General features: G+C 43.0%; 1 protein-coding gene across 3 annotated transcripts in view; it reads right to left on the bottom strand.

Moving 5' to 3' along the window:
- APTX (aprataxin) overlaps positions 1-21,153 on the bottom strand; it is a 30,106-nt gene extending 8,953 nt beyond the window's left edge. For 2 of the 3 annotated variants that reach the window (XR_012332236.1, XM_073805656.1), the window contains exons 1-8: positions 21,034-21,153; positions 13,824-13,960; positions 12,472-12,518; positions 11,947-12,249; positions 11,284-11,343; positions 10,228-10,454; positions 4,384-4,487; positions 2,829-3,011 (exon numbers count right to left, since the gene is read on the bottom strand). Coding sequence is in view for 2 of the 3 variants with exons in the window: in XM_073805656.1 (XP_073661757.1) it covers positions 2,857-3,011; positions 4,384-4,487; positions 10,228-10,454; positions 11,284-11,343; positions 11,947-12,249; positions 12,472-12,518; positions 13,824-13,956 (1,029 nt within the window). In the remaining variant the exon portion in view is untranslated. Of the gene's footprint in view, positions 1-2,730; positions 3,012-4,383; positions 4,488-10,227; positions 10,455-11,283; positions 11,344-11,946; positions 12,250-12,471; positions 12,519-13,823; positions 13,961-21,033 lie in introns of those variants that run through there. The other variant, XM_073805655.1, reaches the window with a different exon arrangement.
- Positions 21,154-21,748: the final 595 nt, after the last annotated feature.

Below are 21,748 nucleotides of genomic sequence, written 5' to 3'. Positions count from 1 at the left end.
ATGAGCCCTGAATCTCTGATATCTAGGCATATCCAATGTATGGGATGAAACTCCAGGAAATGTCACTGAACCTGTAGAGACCCTTAATGACCATCCCAAGTATGGCCTGGTCCCTGAAGGGACTATTCATCCCTGGATATCAAAGAGACAAACCCAGGAGAGGAAAAAACATATATGCTCTGAGTCTATGGCTAGCTACATTCATCAGGGTCCCAAGCCAAGCCTCTGAAACTGACCCCTGGGCAGGAAGAGGGGAATGGGAGCCACTGAAGAGGAGCAGTCATCAGCTCAACTTGGCTAAGAACCTGGGGCCAGAGGGGCTCCCTCCAACCCCTGCAGAAAGGAAGGGCTGGTGGCTACAGCCAGTCACTCTCCCTCATCTACTGCCCAAGGTCTTCCTGGATCCTGAAATAACATTGACCCTGCAAAGGGAAGGAAGACCCATAACTGGCCCAGAAAGCCAACCAGAAAATACAGTATGTGCCCTGGCAAGACACAGCCTAATCTGGAAGCTTCAGAAATGCAAGGTGTTTTGAAGCCAACGGCTGATTTATACTCTGGTTCTCAAAATTTAGTATGAATAAAGATCATCCTGAATTTTTGTTATATAGTGCTGATTCCTAGATCTAGGGGATTGTGATTCAATAGTTCTGGGGTAGAACCCAGGTATTTATATTTTTTAAAAGGAAACTAGTAATTCTGGTCTCAGGAGTCCATGGAGTATACCTTTAGAAAGAGAGTTTCTCTGGGTTCTAAGGCATCAGATGTGAAGAAGGGGATAGATCAAGTGAACCCTCTTTCCCAATCCCCACCATTCCCCCCACCAAAATAAAAGCAGAGCTTCCAGTTACCATTTATCGAGCCCTTCTCTGTGCCAGACACTACGATAAATCTTTTACATGGATTATTCTATTTAATGCTTATAACCCTGAAGTTCAGGGAAAATAAGTAACTTGCCTAAGATCCCTCAGCTCTGAGTACCTGGAGCCAGGATTGGAACCCAGATCTGAATCCAGAGTCTGTTCTTAACCAACAAGCCCATGATTCTAGAAAGAGTCATAGTGATGACACCAAAGGAAAAGCTATGAAGCCACATCCCCTCCACAGGGTCGAGGGAGAAGGCCATGGGCCACAGGGTAAGGAGGCAACCACTGCAGGAGAGGAAGCAGACAATTGGGCAGGCTCAAAGGTCCAGAGTTGAGCCAGACAGAAGGAACTATTTATTGGATAAGGAACTATTTATGGATAAGCTGGGCTAGTAAGGACTACATTCCTGGAATGCAGAAGGAACAGAGGACAGAGACGAAAAATGGTGGACAAACGGGCTTTAAAGGAAATGACCAGCCTCAGAGAAATCAACGAAAGCCATGGAAACTTTTGGTCAGCACAGGCCCAAGGCCCCTGCGGGTCTATGACCTCTGCTGGTTAGTACTGCATTTTACTGTTCAGCTGAGAGGGAAAATATTGAGTTCAATGCACCAGAACCAAGACCAACTTTGGAGCCCAGGATCTTTTACAGATTCTTAGATCTTCATCCTTTAAAGAGGCATAACAATAGTAGCTACCCCAGAGTTACATAGAGTAAGAAGTAAATGAGATCATTTGGATAGAGTACTTAACATAATGCCAGAAATGAAGGAGCTGGACAAGCGTTAGCTGCTATAATCACTAATTACTACTAATTATGACTATACCCATGCTCACCAAAAAACCACTGTGGCATCTTGTTTATTTGTGAAAGACACAGGTCAAATGTGGTCTCTGTGGATTGAGGTTTTTCTCTCTTCAGAAAGAAGTTATTGTTAAGATGTTCTTTTCTTTTTTTACAAACAAGAGCAAAAAATGTCACACCGGCAAATAGATCAACAACTGATCAAAAATAATGTTTTAGACTTCCCTTCACCTTTAGTTTTGATGTTATCCAAAAAGTAACTTAATCCAACTGTTCCATCCAAATTTGTGCTGAGGGAAAGGTGAAGCAATGGGGTTCTGTGCAACTTTTCATTCAACAACTATCTTTTTGTGCATCAGAGCTGACTTTGTGACTATTAGCTAACTCCTGATAGTTTTCAATTACCTAAGAGAGACCCCAAACAAATGAACTTTATTTTCAGACAACAGATCTAAGCAAGACACCAAGAAGACTTGACAGTTGAACTGTGATGAACATACGGCTGAGTATTTCCATACCATCCAGGAATTCCTGATATTAGAAGAAAACTCCATCCTTCTACCCCCTCACCTAGCCTGTTTGCTCAGAGTGAAGGAGAACTGATGAGACAGACTTCCTGGGAAAAGGAGCATTTGGGTGGTTTGGGATAGAAAGCAATGAAGGGGACAGAAGAAACTAAGTCTCCCTAAGAAGGAGGGAAAGACAGAGAATATTACAGACCAGATTAAGATCAGAGAACAAGACCAATCAGTGCCTTCGGGATAAATAAGAGACCATTCTGGCTGCTCTGATGAAAGGGTACCACCTGCCTCTGAGGAGGAAGGATAAATGTAAGAAACAGAAATATATAAGCAGCCCTCTGCTTCTATATCCTGTGTTTGATCAGTTTGAACATGGCTTTGCTCCCATTAGTCAGACCTGATGTGGCTCCTGGAGATGGTGGGCCAGGTCTATCTCAGCCACCCTCACCAAAGAACACATCCATGACAAACTCTAATTCCTAATTCCTGAACTATTCAAGTCACCCCATATTGTGGCCACTCAGGAATAGAACAAGCTTTGAAAAAAAAAAATTGCATGTTTTAATTCAAGAAATAGAAGTTCACACACAATCCAAAACAGGTGTCAGGAATTTGGTCTAAACAATCAGCCACACCTGCTGCAGAAGTTCAGGCTCCACAGAATCACTTTGGCCAGTGCTTCCTGAGATGCGCTTTCAGCTGAGGAATGGAAGGCAGCAGCTGCTGGCACTCATGACAACGGAGGGGCAGCTTCAAGAGCTCACACATCCCATCTTGGACAGTCACTCTGCCAGCCTCTTGTACCATCTCAATCACAGCTGCAAGCAAGGAAATAAAGTTTAGAGGCCAGATACAAAAAAAAAGAGGAAGGAAGGAAGGGAGGGAGGGAGGGAGGGAGGAAGGAAGGAAGGAAGGAAGGAAGGAAAAAAGAAAGAAAGAGGAGGGAGGAGGGGAGAGGGAGGGAGGGAGGGAGAGAGGAAGGAAGGAAGGAAGGAAAAAAGAAAGAGGAGGGAGGAGGGGAGAGGGAGGGAGGGAGGGAGGGAGAGAGGAAGGAAGGAAGGAAGGAAAAAAGAAAGAGGAGGGAGGAGGGGAGAGGGAGGGAGAGAGGGAGGGAGAGAGGAAGGAAGGAAGGAAGGAAGGAAGGAAGGAAGAAAATCTGACTCCCAAATATGCCAGGTATCCTTAAAGCTAGTAAACTTGAGGTTACATTCACTATTGGGAAAATGGGCTCAGTCAGGTTCTAAATCTGAGCAACTTATTTCTGAGATGGTTACATTCCTTCAGGATACACTCTAAGCAATCCATGTTACTATGTCAAAGGCTAATTATCACAGGGCTTTACCCCTAGTTAGCCTTTGGTCAATGGGAGCTGTCATCATTAACATCCCAGCATGATGAAGTTCCACAGTATACACACTGGGAAATGCTTCCTTCTGTATACACAGCCTTTCCCTTGTTAAGTAACCACTCTTGACGGAAGGCAGCCCCCTAGCTGCTGGCAGAAGGAAGAAATAACTGTTTAGAGCTTTCAGATCCATGAACTCCAATAATTCTCAGGACAACCTCTGAAGTCCCCCATTGTTAAAATAAACAATCATTTTTAGACCCTGACATAACAGCATTCTAAGTCCCCCAAGAAGGCTGCTCACAGCAAAGTGGCAATCCTACTACAATCCAAATAACCCAGTTTCTTTCAGTGGGGCTCTCTGTACAGGCAACACAAAGTTGTACATGGGTTTTTGAAGCCAGGTTATTTTGGGAAACAAATGAATCAAGTATAAGAACAACTGAGAAGGGCCCTGGTGGGGCAGTGGTTAAGAATCCGCCTGCCAATGCAGGGGTTCGATCCCTGATCGGGGAAGATCCCACATGCTGCCAAGCAACTAAGCCCATGCACCACAACTACTGAGCCTGCACTCTAGAGCCTGCAAGCCACAACTACTGAGCCCACGTGCCACAACTACTGAAGCCCATGCGCCCAGAGCCCGTGCTCTGCAACAAGAGAAGCCACCACAATGAGAAGCCTGCACACTGCAACGAAGAGTAGTCCCCTCTCACCCCAACTAAAGAAAGCCCGTGCACAGCAACAAAGACCCAACACAGCCAAAAGTAAATTAATTAATTAATTTTTTTAAAAAAAGAACAACTGAGAAAATGAAACAAATGTAAAAACCAAAGAACACTGTTTACCTTGTGATTCGAGGAAGTATTCGGTATTGAAAGAATTCCAGTGTTTTTTGTTTTTAAGGCAAGGAGAATCAAAATCCTGGCTGATCACATGAAGGTGTACATGGCTAGTTGAGAGGAAACAAAGATTGACCATTAAACCTAGCTTAATCAAAATGACAAAAAGTATGGGTATGTAAAATATTGATAGTGTTTCCATTTAACTCCACTCATTCATTCATTCACTTAAGACTATTTAAAGCAACCTAAATGTCCATCGACAGATGAATGGATAAAGAAGATGTGGTACATATACACAATGGAATATTACTCAGCCATTAAAAGGAACGAAATGGGGTCATTTGTAGAGACATGGATGGACCTAGAGACTGTCATACGGAGTGAAGTAAGTCAGAAGGAGAAAACCCAATATATATTAATGCATATATAAGGAATCTAAAAAAATGGTATAGATGATCTTATTTGCAAAGCAGAAATAGAGACACAGACGTAGAGAACAAATGCATGGACACTGAGAGGGGAAAGGGGATGGGATGAACTGGGAGATTGGGATTGACATGTATACACTGCTATGTATGGAATAGATAACCAATGAGAGCCTGCTGTATAGCGCAGGGAACTCTACTCGATGCTCTGAGGTAACCTAGAGGGGAGGGAAAACCAGAAGGGAGGGGATATGTATATACATATGGCTGATTCACTTCACTGTACAGCAGACACTAGCACAACATTGTGAAGCAACTATATCCTAATTAAAAAAAAAAAAAGACTATTTACGGCTCATTAAGTACCTACTCAGGCCAAGCACTGTACTAGCACTGGGAATTTAGCAGTGAACAAAATGGGAAAGGCCTATGCCCTTACAGAAATTATATTCTAATGAGGGGAGAGAAATAATAAATAAGTAAACAGATAAACAAGGAAAATTCAAAATGTTAACATTGCTAAGAAAAAAATAAAACAGGGGAATGGGATAGAGAGTGCCTGAGGGTAGAGGCTGCCTCTTTAAGTAGCTAGGGTGTCCAGGGAAGGCCTCTCCCAGGCAGTGATTTGAGCTGAGAAAGCAGTCATGAAAGCAAAGATCTGAAAGAGTGTTTCAGGGAGTGGGGAGACCAAGTGTGAAGGCCCTGAAAAAGGGCTTGGTGCAACCAAGGAGCAGAAAGGAAATATGGCTGGAATGGCTGGAAACAAGGAGCAGGGACTAGGTAGAAGCCAGATCATAAAGGGTCTTATAGGTTGGCAGAGGGTTTGCATTTTATTCTGATTACACTGGGAACCACTGAAGGATTTTAAGCAGGGGAGTCCTGTTATCTGATTGACACTTGATAAGATCACTCTGGCTACTGTGTGGAGAAAGGTCTGTAGAAAGGGTAAGGATGGATACAGAGAGACCAGTTAGGAGGCTGCTGCAGCAGTCCAGGCCAGAAATAATCATGTTTTAGACAGGAGCTATAGCAGTCGAGATGACAAGAAGCAATCCAATTTTGAATATATTCTGGAATAGAACCAATGGGACCAACTAATGGATTGGATGTAGGTTTGGGGAGGTGCCACTTGCTAAGATGAAGAAGCTTCAGGAAAAGCAGGTTTAAGGAAGAAAACCAAGAGTTTGCTTTTGGACTTGTTAAACCAAGTAGGATGACTTTTTGTATAGCTTTGACTCTTAGAATCAGTAATATTTCACATTCTCCCAACAAATCATCAAAACCAACCAGTGCCGTGTGGGAATTTAAAATGGAATATAAGCAGTAACAAATAAACCTAACTGTATTACAAATAAAAAGGGAACCACACTGAAGGGGGTCAGGAAGAAAATAACTACCTAGTTAAGCTTGGAAAACAGTATTTTGACTGAATTCTGTAAAGATAAAAAGAACGTTATATACAAAGTCTGTACTCTAGTGAGTAAAATGTCTTTCTCACCTGGGTGCGGATTAGCAATTCTGCAACTATTTTATGTGTATACTAGGACTGAACAAATAAGTGAACTAATTGTAGCTAAAGAGAGCCAAATTTCTCACTGTTGGAGAAAGAAGTCACAAAAAAGGAAACAGGAAGACAAGGATGAACCTGTGGAGTTGGACTGGAATCAGAAGTATCAGCATGAGCTCATGGCTTTCCATACACATGTACAGGTAGGTAAACAGAGAAATAAACAGAGAGGTGCATGTATCTGTGTGGGTAAGGATTCATGCATGTATTTCCTGGCTTCATCTGCTAAGAGAACCTAGAAGCAAAGACACTCTGGAACCAACCACTTCTCTCTACAGAAACCTCGTGCCCTAGTCTTGGCTTATAAATGTCATTATCCATTAAAAAGAACTAGGGCTCTTTGGAAAAGTGGTTCATTCCAGGGCTAGAACAGGAAAAATATAAGATAAGCCTGGAACATCTTGTTCCAAAAAATAAGGAGTCAGAAAATAAGGAAGAGCTCAAAAAATGTTTGGGGCATGTCAAAGTGATACAGGAGCCAATCTAAAGGAATTTCCAATGACCAAAGCTGGAACAATTTGAGCAATAAACAGAGATAGATTAAATTAAATCCTATAGACTAAAATAAATATCCATGAGTCCATACGTGTATTGAATAAATACATAATGGGGGAGAAGGGACAGTTCTTCCACACAGAGTAATTCCAATTAATAAATTAGAAGGAATGAGGGAAACATAAAATTACCATTAGGTAAACACCATAATAATAACTGTTGCAGGCAAGATCCACCAATAGATGCTAAAATCACTGGGCAAAAGTTTGAGGAGAAAATATATAGTAGCATAGTCTTAAACATCTCCCCCCAAGATATTCATCAATTACAAGGGAAAAACAGTAACTTTGAGTAGAGAAACCTGGCAGACACCACCTCAACAAAGTGACCAAGGTGAATATCACGAGCAACAAACCATCTTGACATCATGCACTCCTTGATATGATGCACTGAGAAGGACACACATCATTTCTGTGGTATATTGATAACCTTAATCTAGTCATGAAAAAACATCAGACAAACTCAAATTGAGAGACATCCCGTAAAACAACTAGCCAGTACTCATAAAAAGTGTCAAGGTCATGAAAACCAGAAAAGGAGGAGGAGCTGTCACAGATCAGGGAGACTAAGGAGAGACAACAAATAAATGCAATGTGGGAGCCTGGAGCAGAAAAAAAATGGAAAGAAAAATGGCTGAAATTTGAATAAGGTCTAGAGTTTAATTAGTGGTGATATTATAGAAGATCTTTGTTCTACTTCATACTTCCAGTTTTATATTTTCTAAATTGAAAATATATTACTTTTACAATAGAAAAAATATTTAATTTATTACCTTTTCCTTCCTATCTTTAATTTATTCAAAATGATATCATAAAGAGTGATCATAGGGCTTCCCTGGTGGCGCAGTGGTTGAGAGTCCGCCTGCCGATGCAGGGGACATGGGTTTGTGCCCCAGTCCAGGAGGATCCCACGCGCCGCAGAGCAGCTGGGCCCGTGAGCCACGGCCGCTGGGCCTGCGCGTCCGGAGCCTGTGCTCCGCAATGGGAGAGGCCACAGCGGTAAGAGGCCCGCGTACCGCAAAAAAAAGAGTGATCATAAAAGGATATGTAACTGGAAACTTTACTTACTGGTCATTTTGCTTCCCACCCACACCAGTCACAGCTCTTGCCTTTAGCATTCTCCTTAGCACAATAGCAGATGCAGAAAACAGACGTGTGGACACAGGTGGGAAGCAGGGGCTGGGATGAATTGGGAGATTAGGATTGACATATATACACTACCATGTGTAAAATAGATAACTAGTGGGAACCTGCTGTATAGCACAGGGAGCTTAGCTCGGTGCTCTGTGGTGACCTCAATGGGTGGGATGGGGGCGGGGGAAGGGAGGTCCAAGAGGGAGAGGATATATGTATACATATAATCGATTCACTTCGTTGTACAGCGGAAACTGACACAGCATTGTAAAGCAACTATACCCCAATTAAAATTTTTTTTCTTTTTTTTTTTTGTTGTGGTACGTGGGCCTCTCACTGTTGTGGCCTCTCCCGTTGCGGAGCACAGGCTCTGGACGCGCAGGCTCAGCGGCCATGGATCACGGGCCCAGCCGCTCCGCAGCATGTGGGATCCTCCCGGACCGGGGCACAAACCCGTGTCCCCTGCATCGGCAGACGGACTCTCAACCACTGCACCACCAGGGAAGCACCCCAATTAAAAATTTTTTTAAAAAAAGGGTATGGACACCATGATTACTACGTGAAAAGGGCTTTGTGATCAAGGGCTGTTAGTCATGAGCTCTGCAGTATTAGGGAAATAGGATTATGGGTGACTTTTTGCCCTAAATTTTTGAATAAGGTTTTAACAATTAAAAAATATTTTTTTAATGAGATACAACATAACTTCCACCCTGTGACCTAGCAATTCCACTTCTGGGTATTTATACAAGAGCAAAAAAATGAAGTATATCCATGATATACACAACAACATGCATGAATCTCAAAATCCATTATGCTGACCAAAAAAAGATAGAAAAAGAGGATACATTGTATGATTCCACTTATATGAAGTTCTAGAACAGACAAAACTAATCTATGCTGAAAGAAAGGAGAACAACACGTGGGGATTGAGGGGAGGACTGCAAGACAGGAGCACAAGGGAACTTCCTGGGAGATGATAGAAACGTTCTGTATCTTGATCACAGTGACAGTTACATGGCATATACATCAAGACTGATCAAACTATAGATCTTATTGTGCATTTTATTGTATGTAAGTTATGCCTCAATTTAAAATAAAGAGTATTGATGGGGAAAAAATGTGGCACAAAAATTTCACTTGTTAAGGTAACCAGTAATCTAAGTCATAATTACCCACCTAATAAACTGTGAAGACTGTTAGGTGGTTAGATAAAATAACCAAAAGAAATTCTGACACACGCTACAATATGGATGAACCTTGAAGACATTATCCTAAGTGAAATAATCCAGCCACAAAACAACAGATACTGTATAATTCCACTTATACGAGGTACCTAGGGAAGTCAAATTCATAGAAACAGAAACTAGAATCGTGGTTGCCAAGGGCTAGGGGGAGGAAGGAATGAGAGGTAATTCAGGAAGATGAAAAAAGTTCTAGAAATAGATGGTGGTGATGGTCGCACAACAATGTGAATGTACTTAATGCCACTGAACTGTACACTTAAAAATAGTTAAAATAGTAAATTTTATGTTACGTGTATTTTACCACCAAAAAAAAAAAAAAAAAAACAGCCTAAGATAAAGACTCAGAAACCCAATCACTCTGCTTATCTTGTTGCTTAGCTCAAAAGAACTGGAGATCTGCCTTGCTTTCATTCCTTGAAAAGAATCAATCATTAATTTCTGAATCCCTCTGGGTATGAGCCAAAGGAAAACAGGCTCTACACTTTTTTCTCATTTTATTTTAAATCTTAGATCTACTAGGCTGTCATGAAAGAATTCAGTGATGCTTGCCTCCTTCAAAGCAATGGCCCCTAATCATTTAGGGGTTATAGATGCTTCTGAAAAATCTGATAAAAGCCACTGACCACAGTTCTTCACCCGAAGGCAATGAAGCTGCTTCATCTAGTTCATAAGTTAGGCTATCAGAGTTTACACTTTGAGAAGAACAAAGAACTGTAAGTTATCGAATTATAAGCAGAAGTAGGAACTCAAGGCTTATGAGCAAGTCAGGCAGGAGGGTTGAAGTTTCAGCCCACCTGCCTTGGAAACACCCCACCCTACTCCCCTGGACCTCAGGGCTATGAGCACAGTCAGCAGACCCAGGCTGAATCCATCTGTCCACCTAGATAGAACCAGGACACACCAGCACTCCCCACAAGGCTTACCTCATGCTGGGAATGGCATGGTAGCCCAATCGGAAGCGGAGTTTGCTAGACCCAGCAAAGTCTGCAATCACTTTTTCCCCCACAGTGTGCATGTGTCTGAGGAGCTCAAGGTGTTCTCCGGTCACAGCCTTCAGACTGGAAATGGAGGCCCATGGTAAGACCAGCCAGTGGTGACGAGCCTTGGGGTATTTATCCTTAATCACCACCACCTGCTCATCTTTGTAAACCTAGCAGAGGGGCACAAGAGAAGGAAACGGACATCTACAGTGCATCTTGTGTGTGCCAGATACAGTCACATTCATTAACTCACTTAATTCCCACCACAATCTTGTGCAGAAGGTCTTAGTATCCCGATTTTGACCAATGAAAGCACAGAGACTCAGATAAGTTGAGTGTCTTGTGCCAGGTCACATAGTTATCAGTACTAAGTGGGAAGTCTAGAATTCCAACACAGATCTAGTTGACTCCAGTCTGCGTTTTCAGTCACCACACAACACAGAACACACAGAAGAGGCACATAGTTCCTGAGGATCTGATGTAAAACCCCTGCAGGCATGAACTCAAATGCACTATTCTCACTCTAACACAGGAGACCACATGATACATGCAAGTGTGTTCCAAGAAGCCCTATCAGATTGCCCCTTGTCACCCCAGGATGTAATTTAAGAACTCAGACTCCTCCCAGGATGATGCCTGACTATTAATCCCAGGGCAGCCCAGTAACTACAGTCACTATACATTATCTGACACTCTGTTGAAAGAGACCACACTAAGGTTAACACAACTTCCCTTATAATAATAGTACCCAGAAGAAGAAGGAAGAAGGAGGAACAAGGCAGAAGGGATATTCATTTGAAAAACTTGGCTTCTCTCCAAAGAACTCCAGTTGCTAACTTACTGACAATGAGAAAAGCCACTTGATCTCACAAAATAGCCCAGTAAAACGAATCTCACTCAGAAGGACTAATTTCCTTGGATTTCATTTGTAGTTATGAACTCTGTGAAGTGATCATTTAAAACGTGAAATGTATTTCAATGCCAAAATTTTATTCTGACCTGCATTTTGGGGTCCTCCATTGAAATCTTCAAGCCTTGACTCCAGTGGCCCAATGATTCCTAGAGCAAAAAGGGGCAATGTAAATCACAAATGCGATAGTTAAATTTGTCAGTAGTTAATACTGGACATCAGCAAAGTCCAACCAAACTTGGAAATAAGGTCAGTCTTTAAGAATTAAACTATATCTCTTTACCTCAACCTTTTCCTTTATGAATCATAAGCCATCCCCATTTTCTTACCATATTCAGAGCTGCATGTCTAGACAGAGGCTGGAAACACCAGAGTGTGAACTGCATGTTCTTTGCCCTCTCCCACTCCATGTACAGCCTAAGTTTCCACTTTGACATCAGGATGTGAATCACATGATCTATGAAGAATGTTCCAATCTTAACCTTCTATAGATATACACTGACCCATTTTAGCAGCTCAGTGTTAAGCACACTGCCATTATCACCCTACCTTCAAGGGGCTTACCTCAGAAATTCAAGAGAAAAGTACATAAAGGGATATTCACCCAACTGACTGGTGACACAAACAAGTGACTCCTTCATCATGGTTAATAACCCCTTAGGCATGTCTGGGCTTTACTGCGTACAAAACAATTAAGTAGTCATTACACCTCGTTTAATCTCCACATCATCTATCAAGCACACTACCCTCACCTTTTTGGTGGATGCATCTTTCTCCTTCTTTGGGGGCACAGAGCACTGGCTAGAGTTGTTCCCAGGTTCTAGTCTTGTACTGGCCTCAGCTTCCTGGGCAGCATCCCTTTCTACAGAATCACTGTTGCCTGACCTCTTTCTCTTCCTGTGTGTTTCCAGGCCAGGGTTCTTTGTCTCTTCCTCAAACTCTATGATATATGGATAAAGTTCATTCACCAGGTGGAGGACCTGGCCAGGCTGCAGCTTCACCTCTTGGTCTTTCCCAATTATGAGTGAGTCAATGCTGGTGGGATTGACCCCTACCTATGGAATAATCAGAAAATAATTATAATAATAGCAATATAGCTACTCCTATGTTCACCACTTACTATGTGCCAGGCACTGTGCTTAATATTCACTTCCGTTACTCTGCCACTTCCACACGTGACAGAGAACCCTTTATTGGCTGGCACAGACATTCTAAAGTCAACAGTGTAAGAAAATCATCAAGTATAACATGGAAATCCAAGTTACAAATAGACATACCTGCTTTACCTTGACATATCCTTTGTTACACTCCGCTTTCAACTGTACTGAAAGAGATTGAAAAAAGTTAAACCCAAATGCCATGAAGAACCAGGCACTTGCTCCTGTTCTCCCTACAAGACAATGAAGCCTCACTCCAGGAGGCAATGTGACAAGGGTTTCCTCAAAGGCCTAAGAGCAAAATCATCCATTATTCAGGTGGCTAGGGCTCCAGGTCCTTCCATAAAATGCCCAACAGTGTACATACTCCCTTAGCTACTGCTAATATCTTTATAAGGCAGCTTCACTGAATCCCTACAAGTCTCCCTATTCCAGAGCCCTTGGCCCACTCAGGATCACAGACTCTGCAGTCAGGAAAGGGGACCCATTTCTCTCACAAGCTCTTATATCTCAGGATTAAATCAAGACTTCCACTATTGTATGAAACCATCAGATGCCTTCAACAGAGAAAAAGTTAAAAGATACGTTCCTGGAAAACTGAAGTTCAGCTGGCCTTGGGTAGGAGGAGTAGAAAGAATATTCTAGAAAAAGGATTGCAGGGACAGAACAGTCTGAGCATGTGTGGGAAGAAGTAACACTAAATACTTGTGTTCAGATACGTGAACAAAAAGCCTCTGGACAGGCTGACATACACATCCCTACAGCTGCTGCTGTGACAAGGCAGACAGAGAGCAAGAAGTAGAGTCTGCTTCTGTATGTTTGGCTTAGCCAGCTCAAGCATGGCATTTTTCTTTTTCCCATTTAGATTAACTCATGTGGGAAAAACCATAATCAGTGCTGCAGACTCCAAGCCTTAGGAACCATGGCAAACACACTGCAGGGGGAGGCCTGGTAGCAGTGAGCATGTCTGGAGTTTACAGGTAAAAAATGAGGTACATGGTAAAGATTTTTCCTAAGGACTTTCATTTCATTAAATCCCATGAAAGACATTTCAAGAGCTAGATGTCATAGTCTTTTAAAGATACCACCCTCTGTGTGTGGCAAAATGTAAAGGACGAAACCATCCCATCACTTCTCAGGCATGGTTCCAAACTGGAAATCCCAGAATTCAATTGTCTCACTGCCCAAAGAGGAATCTCCCTGGGCAAAGCAGAGTGCAGAACTCAGTTCCACCAACCCATAGTACAGGATAGAACCTGCCTGCTCCCAACACTGGATATTAACCACTTTCAGAGGGTGGAGTCAGGAGTGCATGGGGCCCTAGCACTGGCTAAAAGAGCTCAGTTCCTGAGTTTTGTTTATGGCACACAAAAGGTTTTCCATCAGTACCATCCAGGAAATGTACATCTTTGATTATATCACCATCTGAGGGAACCAAACATGGTAATCTCCACAATCCTATGACCAGTTACCTTGCTGTCGAGAACATTTCTTGTCAGTGATCTTGGTCTCGGGGCTGCGCCCAACCATGACTGCTTCCAAATGTGGAAGTTTGATTCGCTGGTGCCGATTGTCCTGTCTCACCAACCAGCACACCCGCATCATTAGTCTGAGAGACAAAACACAAGAGAATCGCTGGAAAAACTAGCACAGGTCCTCCAGGACCACACCCCAGCACCACCACACATGCCATTTACCAGCTGTTCGTCTTGAGGCAAGTGACTTCACCTCCCTAGTCTCAATTTCCTCACCTGTAAAATGTGATAATGACAGGACTCATGAAGGTGTTGTGAGGATTAAATAAAACAATATGGGTAAAGTATTTACTTCTGTGCCTCAGTCATGCTATGTAATCAAATATTTGTTATGTTTATTGATATACTCTATGTGCTGGACATTAAGCTACCTGCTGAGGATCAAAGAATGATGAAACATTGTCCCTAGCCTTCAGGGGCCTGGAGTACAATGGGGCAGACTCATATATCAATTATTACAACATAATGTAATATCTACTATAAGAAGGGAGTAGCCAAATATGGCCTTAGCCCAGGGAAAGGAAAGACTAACTCTTGTAGGGAGCATCAAAAAAGGCTTCACAAGGAAGGGATATTCACGCTCAGTTTTAAAGGGTGAGAAGCTTGCCTGGCAGAGAGCTAAGGACATAAGAACAGAGGATGTTCTCCATAGGCATCAAGGTTTCCATTCCTTAACTGTCAAAACATACTGATGTTAGAACAACACATTTTACTGCCATCTGCCAGAAGATAGTCATAATAAATATACAAACCTACAATTTCTAAAGTGTGAATGCAGCACCTTTGTGCAATACACAACCTGCACAACACTACTGGAGGGTCTGATATTCTTTTGTAAAACAACTTTTATGGTCATGTAGGATATCAGTAGAAGAGAAAGAGAAGAAATTCGGGAGAGGGACGAGGCCTGAAGAAAGAGGATGGAGAGGAAAAAGAGCCAGGAGAAATTGTGAAGGTAGACTTATTGCTGACTGCATTTGGGGAATAACAAGGGAGTGAAGGTTTCTAATTTGGAAGTACTCATTACCCAAAATGAGGAATACACTGGAGACATAATTTAGGGATAAATGATAAGCGAAGAAGAGATGATTTCAGATTGAAACGCAATTAGATTAAGTTGCCTGCAGAAGATCCTAGAGTCACACTAGGATATACGGGTATGAAGCTCAAGGAGGGGAAGGGACTGAAAGTGTGTGTGTGTGTGTGTGTGTGTGTGTGTGTGTGTGTGTATTTTTTGAGACTATAAAGTGCGTTATTTGGAGTCTTGGGAATTGCAATTCAGGAGACACAGTTTCGAGTAAAACAAAGTGTTTCAGGGGAGAGAAAGAATCAGGGGCTTATAAAGGTAAATGCCACAAGGTTGTTAAAGTTGTAAGAATTATGACCAGCTCTGACACAAAAAGGAAGTATCTGTCCTTAACTGAATGTATATATATGAGAAGCATCAACATGTCACAGAAGTTAGGGTAAAAAGAGAGGATGAGATCACCTAGGGGCAGAACAGGGAACTGTGGGAGGGACAGACTAGATCTTTGGGACACCTCCCTAGACTCCAGAAGCCTACTAATGCTCAAGCCTCAAATACCCTCTCCTTGCGAAACACCCCTTGCAGGCAAGGCAACACTCAATCAGCCGCTCTGCACAAGCTTTGTATCCAAAGGGGAGAGAAAAGAAACCAGATTTTTCAAAATCAGAGTTTCACTACCATCTGCAAAGACAGAATAACGCAAAGCAGAGTGAGCAAATGAGTGCTGAAGACATGCAGTCACAGAAATAGGATCAGTCAGGAAAGGCTTTGGAAACTGCCCAGTAGAAAAAGCCAAGAGCCAAGGGGACTGATAAGAAAGAAAAGGAGTGGGAGTGGACATCCCACTTCAAAAAGCACAAGTGACGGTACAGATTTCAGCAATGACAAGCCATGGGTGAGGGGTGAGAAGCAGACCTTAGTTGGCCAACCCAGAGGAGCTGCCCCAGAGAGTCACCCAAAGAAGGCAAAGGTGTTGAAAGAACACTAGGCCAAAAAGTGGAGATTTAACAATCCATAGGAGACAACTGCCAGGGTCTGAGCTGCAGAGTGAGGTGAAATGATGCTGTGTATAGGCAGGCTGGAGTGGAGAAATCTAGAGTCAGAGATGAGTCATTTAATAAATTTAATGTGGGCCAGAGTTAGGTCTAAAACGCAACTCCTTTGTGAGGGAGCTGATGCAAGAGCATGAAGAGTCAGCTGTAAATCTAAAATCCTAAACCCAGAGCCTCAAATGATGATGGTGCTACAGGCAAGTCCCACTTCTAAACACTATGTGTTCAGAGGGGCATGTTTGCTCTTGCTGGAAACTGATGAATGAGCAGGTAATGGACTGAGAAATGAAGTATGTCTTCATCAAGCATTGGGAAATAAGTCATCTGGTGACTGACTACTCACAGTAATAATAAAAGAAGCCTGAAAAGAGAACAGTTGGATAGCAGGGACAGGAGGGAATCCAGAGGACAGCTGAGAGCATGGCTGACTTTTGCAGGATAATAGGACCTACCCCTCCTGCCCCACACAAACATACATTCACATGCTTCATTCCCTCTAAAGTTCTGAAGTTATAATGTTTCTATTTACTACACCTTGAGAAACTGAAGCAGTGACTACAGGATGCTTATGTAACTAGCCTTAAGCAATATCTTCGCCCATTTCAGCCTTCAATTCCAACTTCTAGGAATGAAGCATTTTAGAATATGGGGAGCACATAAGGATGGATGTTCCTGAATCTTCAATATAACTCATCCAGTAAAACTCCATAAACTGCAAGCTCTATGACAGCAGAAGTCAAGGCCATTTTTCCTTCCACTATACCCCTAGCACTTAATACCTAGCATACAGCAAGAATATAATAAATATTTGCAAGTGAATGACCAGATAATAATCCTATCCAGGTTCTCCTGCCTTCCTTCTCTCTCCCCTCCTCTAGCTCCTCTTACGTGGGGTGCTTTGCTACTCTCTCTGAGCAACCCCATCTCCACATTTATGTGGGTAAATCCTAATTCTCTACTTTTCAGCCCCACACTTTTCACTCCAGAGTTGTAGGGACTGGTCAGAAAGAAATTCTGATTATTTCTTAAGGGACCCAAGTGATCTGATGGGCCGCACAAGGCCAGAAATCTGGTAACCTGGAACACGCTGTCCAGAAGAATGTTCTGCAATGATATAAGTGTTCTAAACACTAACGTAGCCACCATGTGACAATCAAGCAACTGAAATGTAGCTGGTGCAACAGAGGAACTAAATTTCTTACTTAGCTTTTTTAAAATTTACCTTAAAGTTACGATAGCTACACGTGGCTGAGGGCTACCATAATGTCCAGCACAGCCCTGATCAATCCCAAATCCCTCAGGCTTGAAGTTGAGACTCATACTTTAACCCCACAGAGGTTACTTATTTCACCTCCCACTTCTTTTCATAAAACTAGTCCCATTTACCCATCCCTCTCTCTCCTTCCTTCCCCTCACATACATCCTTCAGGTATAACATACTACATCAGGTCTCCCAAGTAAGTCATTATGAATATGCTCTCCTGGTACTGAATTATACTCTTCCCTTCCTCCTAAAAAAACAAAAAATTCTTCTCAACCTCCAAGTCCCACCTCCTCCCTGAGGCCTTCACAGAGCCTTCTCTCCTCTACATCTCCTCTTCTCTTCTCTACATCTTGTTATTGCGTGTGGTCGGATTTACCTTCTCTGAAAATGAAATATGGATGTAATCCCACTGGCCAAATGAGATTATAATCTCCTTGTAAACAGACTGCATCCATTCAGGAAACTCGGAGGAAGGATCTCTGGAAGTCACTGGCCTAGGCTAGGTCTGGTCTTGTACTTCTGGATCTGCTGGTCTTCAGCATACTTTTATCAAGTGCATACCATGTGCTAGGCACTTGCTAAATGTCTTACTTACATCATCTCATTTAATCTTCACAACTCTCATTCTAAGGAAAATTTAAGTCTTAGAAAAGAAAAGTAACATGTTCAAGTCACACAGCCAATGTGTGCCAGAGATAGGATTTGAATTATTCCAGAGAACGGGTTATTTTGTTGCTGTTGTTGTCTTGTTTGGGGTTTTTTTGACCACACTGCATGGCTTGCAGGATCTCAGTTCCCCGACCAGGGATTGAACCCAGGACACGGCAGTGAAAGGCCAGAATCCTAGTCACTAGACCACCAGGGAACTCCTGAGAATGGGTTCGTAATCACTACATCATATACTTTTTGTCTTCAGTCATTTGATCATTCAATCAAAATTACTGCATGTCTACCATGTACCTTATGCCACCCTGGTGCTGGGAATAAGGAGGTAACACATCTCACTTGTATTGTATGATGCAGGTATTATACATCATACCTGCCTTCAAAAGGCTCAGAGTCTTGTGGAGGAGAGAGACTCAAAAACAATTGTAACAAATGTGGAAAGTATAATGATTGGTCTATGCAAAGGGTGTTGTGGGAGCACAAAGCTGGAGTATCCAACCTAGACTTGGAGAAAGGAAGTGTCAAGGAAGGTTTCCAATAAGAGGTGGGCCTAAAATGAGACCTATACATTAACTGGGTTAATTAGGTGAAAGTGGGCAGCCTAATTAGGTGAGGAGCAGGAAGAAGAGAAAGGAATCAGAGAGAAGATTCCAGTCAAAGGGAACAGCAAGGGCAGTGCACAAAGAAACAGCACAGTGCACATGAAGAAGCAGTTCAGGACTGCTGCAACCTAAGTATGAGGCAAAAAAAGAGGACGGAGATGCAGGCTGGTCCAGATGAAGCAGAGCCCTGGGTGACCAGCTGCAAAGCTCAAACGTTAGAAGCTCTAATGGATTTTGCAATTTAGTAAACAATAAATATTTGCTGAATGAGAGAAAAGATTGTATGAATGAACAGACAGATCCCCTTAAATATTATTAGCAGGACTTTGACTCAGTCAGATGTGTTTTCAAAGATCATTTGGGGGAGGAGGGTAGGTAGTGTGGAGAACAGGTAACATCGGATACAGGACTAGAGGGGGGGATACCAGTTAGAAGGCCATCATATTTCAGATCAAAGAAGGTCCAAAGTAAGACAATAATAGAGATGGAAAAAAGAGCACAGATTTGAGAAATATTTAGGGGGCAAAATCAACAAGATTTAGTGATGGATGTGCTAAGAGTAAGTTCAGAGAAGACAGAATTTGAACAGTCTGTGGGACTCGCAGGCAGAGCTGTCCAGGGTAGTCAGAGGTGAGCACGAAACTCAGAGGAGATCTAAGCGGACACTTCGATTTGGGAGCATGCAGGAGGGAGTTAAAACCAAGCTAGTTGATGTGCTCACCTAGGCAGTGTGTACAGAACGAAAAGAACAATGGGCCAAAGTCACAAGCCTTGTAAACACCCAACATTTTAGGAGAGGAGGAAGAAGACTATCCACAGGAGAAATGACTGGTGAGAGAGGCACATGGAAAAACAGCCAGAACGTAAGCTCTTTAAAGGAAGGAGGCACTTTGACTTGTTCATCTCTATATCACAGTACATGTTTGTTGAATAAATCAGCTGAGTGTATTGTCCTGAGAAGCAAAGGAGTAGGGAGTGAAAGGTATCATCAAGTTTCAAAAGCAGCAAAGGAATCCAGTAATGACTGAAAATGTCTATCTGGTTTGATAATCAATCACTAGTGACTACAGGATAAAATTTCAGGGGAATGACAGATCTGAAAGCTAGACTGCAGAAAGGAACAGCAGGTGGAGTTGGAGACAGAATTTAGAATACTCTTTTAAAAGTTTGGATGAGAGGGGGAGAGTTACTGGATGAGAGCCAAAGGAAGATGGATCACTAGGAACTTTTTCTTTCTTTCTGGCTTGGGAGCGTGGGGGGTGGGGTGATGACACACACATGGATATGAGAAACCTGACCTTGTTTATACATAACTGGGACATAGACAAGGGCACAAAAGACAAATGAAAACAAGGTCTCATAGGTGAAAGTATAAAAGAAAGGTCAGAAGCAAAAATAAAGGAAATTGCTTTGATCAGGAGACAGCTCATCCTCTGATACTGAAGGAAAGGTAAAGATAGGTGTAAAGCTAGATGACTGTATGAAGGGAAGGCAGAGGCAGAAATCTGAGGGAGAGCCCACCTGACAACCTCAATTTTCTCCCTAAAATAGTAGACAACAATAGAGTAAGGTGTTTGGGAACTTGATAAACAGTTGAGGAAAATCAATATAAAATAGTGGATAACATCCAAGCCTCTGAAATCCAACTGCTCAAGTTCAAATCTTGCCTCCACCACCTACGGACTGTGAGACTTGTGGCCAGTTATTTAAGCTAAGTCTTTTATTTCTTCAGCTGTAAAACGATATTAATTAGTGCTCTACACCGCAGCGTTGTCACAAGGGCTAAATTAAGAAGAAAAAGTTCAGTATCTGGCAAAAAACAAGCATTCAACACTACTATCATTCTTGTTAATAGTGAAGGTAGGATGAAAGCAGGAGCTAAGGAAATGTAAAAAGATCATCCGAGAGCACAACTAAGGTGAAAGGGCACAAATCTGTTGTGTCTTCCCACGTGAAGAGTCCTGTCTCAAGTGTTCTAATGACGCCCAATATAAATCAAATTCTCAAAAGGCTCCAAACCTGGACCACATTAATTCCACATAGAAATTATATCCTTGCTTTGTTGAACCGCTATCACTGGTCTGCATGAGAAAAGGCTTGCTTCTTCTGGTCTTCGTGTAAGGCCTGTTGAGGACGCTGTGAAGGGCCCTCAAGTTCCTCTCATGCAGCGTTTCTGGAGAAAACAATGTCCTTCCTGACAGGCTGCGCCGCCTCCTTGGGTTGGACAGTGCCCATTCTCTAATCTTTCCTCTGCTTGTGTTCCAAGCTAGGTACAGGTGTCAGGGGCACAGGTGAACGAACGCGAAGTGGGACGGAGGCCAACATGAGCGCCGCCAAAACACGGCAGACGGGAAATGGGCAGCCCAGAGCCCTAGAGCCCTGGAGCCGGAGGATGCTGCAACGCCTGCCGGGAAAGAAGCCGTGAGAGCGTTATTCAGGGCACATCACCTAACAGGCAACAGCGGACCCGACCTGAGGCCCACTCCCACGGCTCTCAACCCGGCAGGCAGAAGAGGTAGGCCGATAACCGCCTTACCTAGAAACGGCGGAGGCTGACAAGCTCACGTTACTCCTCCACTTCCGGCGCTGTGGGATGACGTCGCGAGACAGACTGGAGAGCAACCAGTGATTACCTGCTGACAGGATCTCGCCCGATGCCCGGATCCGGAAGTGCCCGCCCCACTTGGACCTGTATTGGGCCACGGTCCAAGTTTGGATCTTGGCAGTTATCCCAAAGAGGACGAGCTTTCTCAGCATCTGTCTATGCGAGAGCTGCTACCCCATCACCACCTCTTAGTTTCTGAAATGGGAGAGACTTCAGGCTGCTCTTCTCTCGGTGGCCGTTTCTAGGCAGCCGTCCAGCCTCTGACATTCCCTTCATAAGGAAAAGCTCACTACTTTTAAGGCCACCTTTTGCGCTGTAGACAGTAGCTGCTTGTGGCCGCCCCCTTTCAAAGCTACAATCTGCTTTCTCCTATTCTGGGGTAGAAAGGACTGGAGGGGAGAAACCTTAGCGGAGAAACCTGCTAAGATTTTTTAATGCTGTCTTCACTAAATGAACTGGCTGAGGGGCAGTCAGGGAGGGGAGAAGCAGGATGCTGGAATGAAGTGTGTTTACCAATTTTTACGGCAATTCCAGGATGTTCCCTAAGAGTCATATATTGCAATTATTCGAAGGCATTCTGGCAGATGGAAAAACTCCTCTCTCATTTGGAATATTGTTTCCTTCCAAAGAAAAGCAGAGACTCAAT

This window comes from Tursiops truncatus, chromosome 6 (genome assembly GCF_011762595.2).
Source record: "Tursiops truncatus isolate mTurTru1 chromosome 6, mTurTru1.mat.Y, whole genome shotgun sequence".
NCBI lineage: Eukaryota > Metazoa > Chordata > Mammalia > Artiodactyla > Delphinidae > Tursiops > Tursiops truncatus.
Note: the sequence above shows the minus strand (reverse complement) of the source record. Positions and strands in the feature narration are given on the sequence as shown.